At 40.2% G+C, this 8,648-nt stretch overlaps 2 protein-coding genes across 2 annotated transcripts in view; one reads left to right on the top strand and one right to left on the bottom strand.

Annotated features, from left to right (window-relative positions):
• scn1laa (sodium channel, voltage-gated, type I-like, alpha) overlaps positions 1-8,648 on the top strand; it is a 195,010-nt gene that overhangs the window by 162,466 nt on the left and 23,896 nt on the right. Inside the window, exons 6-7 of the mRNA XM_086220102.1 lie at positions 2,419-2,551; positions 2,987-3,055. The gene's annotated coding sequence lies outside the window, so the exon portion shown is untranslated. The remainder of the gene's footprint in view (positions 1-2,418; positions 2,552-2,986; positions 3,056-8,648) is intronic.
• slc38a11 (solute carrier family 38 member 11) lies at positions 103-5,437 on the bottom strand. Its single transcript, XM_086220111.1, has 12 exons — positions 5,237-5,437; positions 5,038-5,158; positions 4,011-4,085; positions 3,796-3,930; positions 3,622-3,687; positions 3,402-3,508; positions 3,251-3,330; positions 3,097-3,167; positions 1,595-1,756; positions 1,406-1,518; positions 879-1,010; positions 103-789 (listed from the first exon to the last, which is right to left on the bottom strand). Exons 1-12 carry the CDS (start codon positions 5,255-5,257, stop codon positions 550-552), a joined length of 1,323 nt encoding a protein of 440 aa, XP_086076237.1. The 5' UTR covers positions 5,258-5,437; the 3' UTR covers positions 103-549.

Raw genomic sequence — 8,648 nt, 5'->3', positions numbered from 1 at the left:
GAAAATACAAGAAAATCCACTAATTCAAAGTGAAAAACGTCACTGACAAAACATCTGCTTTGTTGTATTGAATGCCTTTTAATAAATGCTTTGTGTGTCTACAGTGACATCTTGTGGTTGGTTTAAGACACTACACGTCTATTCTACATAGACATTTTCCATGCAAACAAAACAAAACAAAAAAAAGCAAGAAAGAAACAGGGATTCTAAGTTTACATGTATGATAATCTGATTCTAAATACATGTGCAAACGTGCTGCTATATCAGCCTCCAGGCATTTTTCCACGGAGTTTTGGAGCCTTTCTGCTGACATTTGCTCCGATGTGAATGGGCGCTTGTGTTGGGTGATGAACCCGGGCCACTAAATCAGCTTTCAAGTAATCCCAAAGGTGTTTGATGAGTTTTCAGTTTTTTCAGCACCAAATTAAAAAAAAAAAATGATGAAAACGCTGCTATTTCTCAGTTAAATTTCATCATATTGTAACATCCCTGAAACCAAACATTATTACAGATGTGAATGTTTTTCTGTTTGAAGACAGTTCGTTCTTTTCATACTGGCGGTACAGTGCTAGAGGCATTAGCATCTGGACAGTAGGACATCTCTACACCGTGGGAACAGTCTTGAGGGTAGAGGCCAGTCATAGTCAAACCAGTCACCATCACAAATATGCCAAGTAGTATCAGAACGGCCGGTATCAGGTTTTCTACCTGAAACCAACGGCCGGAGGAGAGTTTGAGAAAGCAGGCAGATGGAAGGATGAAGATCAGAGGTGTGGCGCTCAGAACACCCTGGGTGGTGGAGAGATTAAGGTCAAACAATGTGAACAGGAGCAAAAAAACAAAACAAAAAACACTCTGGCTGAGTAGATTTAACTTACATTCAACTCCAAAACAACTCCCAGACAGTCATAGGCCAAAGATATAGCCGTGCAAACTGCTACTATGAGCGTGGTTACGACCACATGTTCGACTCTTGAGAGCTCTCTGCTGTAAATGACGTTAGACACCACCTGGGGAGAAAAGGAGACGTATTTGAATTCACGCATACTCTCATCTTCAATTTGAGAGATTAAAAGGCATGAGGAGGAAATTAAGGTATGAGACAAGAACACTTCTGTAATTGTAGGTACACTCAAAGGTACATTTGTGTCCTGGTCTTCAAGAGGCCAAACGTGCACATTTTGTCAAACAGAGAGGGTAGAAAGTGAGCTAGTGGTGCACAAGTATCCCTCTTAAAAGCACGCCTCCTAGCAACGGCCCTTTTACCAGACACCAGTGCCTCTATTACATAAAGAGCAAAAGTGTAAATCTTTTTGTTAAAAAGGTCAGACCCTCAGAATACCATTCCTCCTCACACATGCAGACACATTACAAATACAGTGCTACACGTGTGAATAATACTGACCTCTCTTGTAACAAAACACTCCAGTGGGAACGTGGTAATTATGCAGAGTCCAAAACAGAAGCGACCAAAAGTTGCCAGATTGTCATTTCTGCAGTAGTTCTCAAATATGTCTCCTAAAAAAAAAAGAGGAGACACGAGATTCTATTTTAAGAAGCTGTTACCTGTCTCAGTATATTTTTGTTGGTTTACCTTGTGTGTAGCCAGTAAATGTGGTATAGCCAGCAACAGCAAAAACAGCACTGATTATTAATCCGGAGCCTACGGAGATGTGGGTCACTCGAGACCAGTTAGTCAGGGTGGGCTGTTCCAGCGAGCTGTAGATCAGAAAGCTGTTGTGGTGGCATATAAAGGCTGGAAAAAAATAATCAGAAAAGGATCAAACAAAAGAGCTCATTGACCAATATAATGTTGTGCACAGTGGTGCAGTGGTCAGCACTGTCGCCTCACAGCAAGAAGGTTCCAGGTTTGAGTCCCGGCTCAGGTATAGGATCTTTCTGTGTGGAGTCTCCATGTTCTCCCTGTTCCTGTGTGGGTTCTCTCTGGTACTCCAGCTTCCTCCCACAGTCCAAAGACATCAAGAGGGGACGAGGCTGATTGATACTCTAAATTGACCGTAGGTGTGACTGTGAGTGTGAATGGTTGTCTGTCTCTATGTGTTGGTCCTGAGATGGACTGGTGACCTGTCCAGGGTGAACCCTGCCTCTCGACTAACCCTCTTTTCAATAGTGAATAAACAAGAACTGGAGCCTGGGGGGTTGATAGACCTCAGGTGACCCCTGTTTACATGCCTCATAGCTTTGTGCCTATTTTGAATGGGGTCTTTTTTTCCTCAGTGCAGAAGTGATCTGATCATAGTTTAAAGAATCACTCCTAACCATGCCTACCTTTATTAAGAAGCTTTGTATTTCCCCTGCAGTGTGCATAAGATTTCTGCATTATTCTGCAGCTCTGTTCGCTATTCAAATCGACACTCTTGATTTAAGGTCATCATTCTCTCCACTGTATTCATAAAGGTCTTGATGGAGGTGAGACACTCCAGCTCTCCTCTTTCTAGGTGAGCTGATGGATCAGGACATGAAGCGTCTGACGGGGGACACATCTACAGAGCACATCGTCTCCAATTCAATTCATTCTTGTGCTGAACAGGTAACGAGTGGACTTCAGCTCTGTGATGAGGTCAAATTAATAACTGTGTGAAATGAAAAATGATCTCCCAAAATTTTGAGGAAAAAGTCAAAATGAAGTCATGGAAATTCATAGTTATAAGAATAAGACATAATATAAGACATATCAAGTTGAAGTTATCATTATTGTTACCTAAAAATCAGTATTTCTGATATAAAATTCAAAATCATGAGCTATGACGTGACAATTCATAAATTGTTGACATTTTGTGATAAATAATCCTGATAGCGTTTTTGTAACTCGTATTTTATCATCTTAAAATTGTATTCCGTAATTATGGCATTTTATCTTTTAACTGCAACTTTTTATTTCTGCAGTCCTTTTGTGAGTTATCTCAAAATGATGACTTTAATCTGATAATTTTGACTCTTGTCTCACGATTCTTCATTTCTGCAGGAAATGGACCTCTACCATGTGAGGAAGTTACTAGAATGTAATTTGTTTGATCGCCTGCAAAAACTGGAAGTAAGTGTCTCAAAACCAAAGGATCCAGCAGAGCAACTCACCAAAAGACATGACACCCAACGCTTGAATTGCATCCCTCTTGGCAAACACCCAGGCGTTGTCTGTCGGGGGGCTAGAGAGAGATATTCAGTCATGACATCACTACCTTACTCCTAAAGCATTTAGGATTAGAGCGGATTATACATTCGTTCATACATTTCTGGTCCAAGGGTCGCTGCTCGGATGATGATAATGATGAGGATGATGAGCGTCAGCACCATAGACAGGAAGGACACCTGGGAGCACACGGGCGTGTCTTACAAAAACCACCACACGAGACAGGGAGCTACGTCATAAACAGACTAACCTTCCCAAGTTTCTCGATGTTTCGATAAAGTGAGAGAGGCAGCGTGAATAAGACGGTTGATAGTGAGATAACAAAGTGACGCTCTGCCAGGATGTTTTCTGGTCCGACTGCAAACAAATTGCACAACAAAAATGTAGAAGCTCGTGTGTATTCCTTCAGGAAGTAACTCCGATCTGACAAATTGTTTTTTGAATATCCTGAGGAGTGTGAGCAGCCGTACTTCCAGGAATTCTCTGAAATACTTTGGTCAGTGTGTCACCCGTCGTGATGTTGTAGCTAATCATAGCTGAAGAGGCAAAACAAGAAAGTAGGATTAGATAATCATAACACAATAATACAATTGATGAATGGGAACTTTTGTGGGCGGGGGGGGGGGTGCTTGCAAACAACGTACCAATAAAAGGATAAAGAAACTGCAGTCCAGATAAAATCAGGAATCCGGGAAAACCAAAAGTGCTTTGGACCAGGGATTGATAGCTGTTTGTGCCAGACAGGTTTCCTCCTTTGATTAGTAAGATGATTGTGTAGTCTGCCATGAAATAGAAGCAAAATATTACTGTAAATCTGTGTAAAACTGTGTTTCCATGGTGATGCTTAGATTCTACTCACCGGTGATGAAGGCAACAACTATCAAAAGCAGAAGCCCAAAGGGGAGCCCCGCCTGGTTCAACGCGTAGGGTAAACCTAGAGTTGAAAGACAGATATCAATATTAACCAGCTGGCTCTTGTTTCCTTCTTTCAAATAAGATTAATAAGATGAAAGATAAATTAAAAAAAAAAAACATGAAGGCAGTTACAGAACATAAAAGTATCTCATGGTTGAGACATGTCGGTTTTTCAGACATATCAGAGTGTTTTAGTTGCATGAATAATTTATGGTAAACTCTGTAGACATGCTGAAATGTTAAATTTAACCAAAAGATTTCAGTTGAAACTGGAAACCAGATTTACAGACGTTAGTTTGATGCCAGGCTCTAATGCTGGACCGAAAACTAACAAATATCAGCATCAAAAGACCTTAAAATGTCACAGTCCGTATACATTAACTTCATGATGTCTGGAAAAATCCGGTTTTAGATCATAAAATTTAAAGCCAAAGGGAGAAAAAATTAACATAAACTGTCAGTATTCTACCTCAAACAGATGTTGGCACTGCCACCTGACCGACATTTAACCAAATATGAAAGGTGGCCAGCAGGATGCCTGCAGGGCTTAAAATAGTTTCTGTCTTGACTGACTGAGGATTCTTGTTTTGCGGTGTAATAATTCAGTTTTAATTCCTTTAAGCCCAAGGGGGCATACTATTATTTTCCACATGCTTCTCACAGTGTCATGTATTTTTAGCTTAAAGCATCTCTGTGGTTTGGGGTTTTTTTGTGGGGGGGGGGGGGGGGGGGGAATACAGGCATGACTCAGGAGGTTTTAGAGGGCGAAAGAGTTAAAGGGGAGGATGGGGGTCACCAGGCGCTAGTCATATGATTAGAGGGTTTAAACCACAGCAGGACCTGAATGGAATGAAGGCTGCTGCATTTGCCCCGTACAACAGTCAGAGCAGCACTCAGGAAAACCGCAGTTTTACCATCTAGTCAACTGCAAGAATTTGAATTTGAATGATGAGGTGAGTATTTAATCTTACCTATGACTCCAGATCCTATGATGGAGTTGATAAAATTAAAAGATGCACATATCATTGAATGTCTTGAAGCCCCTGCAACTTTTTCTGAAGGTATTAAGTTGGTTTCTTGATCAGTGCCTGACTGGAAAGTAAGAAAAATAGGCAGTGCATTAAAACAAAATCTCTACGCTCGTGTAGTGTAAAACTCATGTTGACCTACCTGCTGAGCCATCGTGAGCATCTGCTGGTCCCTGCTGTTCTTTCTCTTGCATCCACGACTCCCCAGAGACAAACTCGCTGTAAACTCAGCCTTTTGAACTCAACTCATATAAACTCTGTCAAAACATCGCAACAGCGCCCCTCAGCAGGTTGTGTGCACAGAGGGAAACTGCAAGTGTTACTTATAGGAATCAGCAGTGATAATAAACTTTATAATTTTGAGTCGGACAGGATGTCAGATTACTTGAACTGATTAATGAGCCTGTTCGTTGGCCTTTGACCAGATATGTGTGGACACATGCAAGGAAATTTGGAATTAAAGGATTATTTTGAGGGATTTTTTTTTAAGCTGAATAACAATAAGGACTATTCATTCAGACTGTTCAATCAGGGAAAATATTCAAGCTATACAATGAAAGCTTGAGTATGAAACGGGTGTTTCCCATGATGAGAATTATGAGAACTTGTGAATTTTCTGTTATGAATTCAAAACAGAGGTACATTTTTGTTTTTCTGGGTGCATACAGACATGTTTTTGTACTAATATATAAGCTGCAGAGTATGGTACAAGTTGTTTGAGTTTGATATTTTTTAAAGAAAAAACACAACAATCTTAATTATTTTTCAATTTGTGTTATTCCAGGGTTTGAAGTCACATAACACAGGCCTTCTGTATGTTGTTTTTATATTATTCATATCATACCATTTACTCTACACAATATCCACAGGTTTAAAACAGTCCAACTGATATTCAGTCAAACTACCAAACTCTCATGTGCAAAGAAAACATTTTGCTGGTGACTTTTTCAAAATATTTTCTCAAAAGTCTTTTAAACTTTGTATAACCACTGATCTATGTGAGTAAAATGACATTTTAAATTGTAAAACGTACATATCATTTTCATATCTATTATTATTTCTTTAAGCATATTTATATATTATCTTGACATGAATGGGAGCAAATGCAACACAAAGAATTTCCTTCAGGGATTAATAGAGCATTTCTAATTCTGACTTAAAGTTTAATTGACATTATTATTATTGTTATTATTATTATTATTATTATTATTATTATTATTATTATTATTATTATTATTATTATTATTATGTGACCTTGTACTTCCTAGCCCGGCATTTCTTTCGTTTACCATCATTGAAAGTGAGTCGTCACACTCCGCCCCCTGTGACCACTAGGTGGCAGCAGACTCAGGAGGAAAATCCCCGTTGAGCGGTTCCCACACCGCTTTTGCATTAAAGAATATAAACACTACTTCATGTCTTCAGTGCAGCGGCTTGATGCATTTATTGTGGGGTTTTTTCTCCTCCATGGCGGATGGTCAGGGTTCATATGAGTTCAATTGCTTACCATCTTACTGGTCACTGAAAAACTCTTTGCCCTTCTGACCTCCTCTCTCTCTCTCTCTCTCTCTCTCTCTCTCTCTCTCTCTCTATCACACACACACACACATAAACGCGCGCGCGCACACATGTACATGCGCACGCGTACACAAACTATTATCTGATTCAAAGTTGTGGTTGGATTTCGACTTCTAATACTCATTAGGCGTCAAACATCTATATTCCCGTAAATTACGCACGATGGTTCATCACAACACTGTCCGAGCAGCCACCCCGGTGTCTCTGCCCTCTCTTGGTACCGTGCAGGATCATATCCGGAAGCTCACCAGTCCAGTTCTCTGACTCTGCCGCACGGAGGGCGGATGAAACACTCTCACACGCTCCCAGGTTGTTGGGCTTTTTTTTTTTTTTTTTGTGGTCCTGTTTTAGTTCGTGGAACTTACCAAGTCTGCGCGAAGAAAACACACGGACATATTTCTTTATGTTAAACTAACAAACAAACAAAACCCCAACATTTCCCACTCGTTGAAGGTCTTTGACGGCATTTTCTCCAGCATCGACCACCTGTCAAGGATGGAAACCTAATGGTGAGTTGAAGGAAATCTATTAAAGTTGTGTTTTTGTCACTGTTTTTTTCTGTAGTGTTATATAAAATTAACTGAGAATTTCTTTCTATCTATCTATCATCTATCCATCTATATATCCATCTATCTATCTATCTATCTATCTATCTATGATTCAAGTTGTTTCACGAGTTTTTTAAGGTCACCTTTTTATGATTTGAATGTTGAATGAATTACTGTATCGAGCCTTTTCCTCTTCCTATCGAGGCAGACTAGATTGCAAACCATGAGCTTTATTGCAGTAGTTAATGGACATGGCAGCAATTATGATCCCACACTTCCTGTTTGTGTGACTGTCAACATCGTTATTAGATTGCTGTCAATTAGCAGTAGTTCTGTTTGCTTCCTAGGAGGACTGTAACCTACAAGTTTGTGCGATAAACACAAATCTGTCACAGATATTTGACGTCTCTTCATCATCTGCTTTTCTTTTTTTCTTTTTTTTTTTTGCCAACGCCCTGAGAGATCTGATCCTGTAGTCTAAGAGGCAGCAGCCAGCATGAGTTGCATTTAAGTGTCTCGGCCCCAGAGGAGCTCCCAGATACTGATCACTCCACAGGCATGATTTAATGATGGAGGGACAAGTAGTTTCAGTTCTACTAAAGAATTCATCTCAACGAGATCAATAATTATTCTTTAATCTGTCAGGTGTGCGGCTACGTTTGAGGCCTGTGTGCGAGTCGATGTAGAGATTTGAAGACAAAGTGAGATGTGTGGGATGGAGGGCTGCTTCTGAATAGTCCTGAACTCTCCCTGCACAGGCCAGCTCACACAGACCAGCGGACTGATTGACTGACGCACGCACGCATGCACGCGCACAGACACACACACACACGAACGCACTCACCTTCAAACACACTCTTTGAGTTCTCTCTAAGATGTTTACCTCCATCATTCATGTAACTGGGTGATTCTCAAAATACTCGGAGAGCTCAGGCCACACGCGGCCCATCGTGCCTGGCTTGAGTCTGTTTGTGAGCACGATATTCATGACCTTCACTTTAACTAAACTCCACTCAAGATGTTCATCCACTACCAGTTTTTTTTTTAACAATCTTTTATGACTTTCACTAGTCTAAAACAAGAAATGGGATTTAAACTAACCTGCTTGCCAGTCAAAAGACTTGAAATGAATTAAAATCAGCAGCCTAAAAAAGTCATAAAGTCGGATTAATGTCCACCACAGAGAAATCAAGGTCAGTTTTTATCGACTAAAACTAAACCTGGGCAGTTTTTGATTAAACTAAAACCCCAACTGCTTCCACTCACTAAATTGTGACGTCAACAGTTTTCATCCAAAATCAGATGTCGGCCGTTTTGAATCAAAACCAGATGTAGAATGTCAGCAGTATTTATTGACTAAATCTAGACATCAACAGATTGCACCCACTGAACCTAAAGTGGTTTTCTTTGATTAAGAACAGACTAAAA

This window comes from Aulostomus chinensis, chromosome 12 (genome assembly GCF_037954235.1).
Source record: "Aulostomus chinensis isolate RoL2024-O1b breed Wild chromosome 12, RoL_Achi_v1.0, whole genome shotgun sequence".
NCBI classification, from domain to species: Eukaryota; Metazoa; Chordata; class Actinopteri; order Syngnathiformes; family Aulostomidae; genus Aulostomus; species Aulostomus chinensis.
This window is presented reverse-complemented; position numbering and strand designations above follow the sequence as displayed.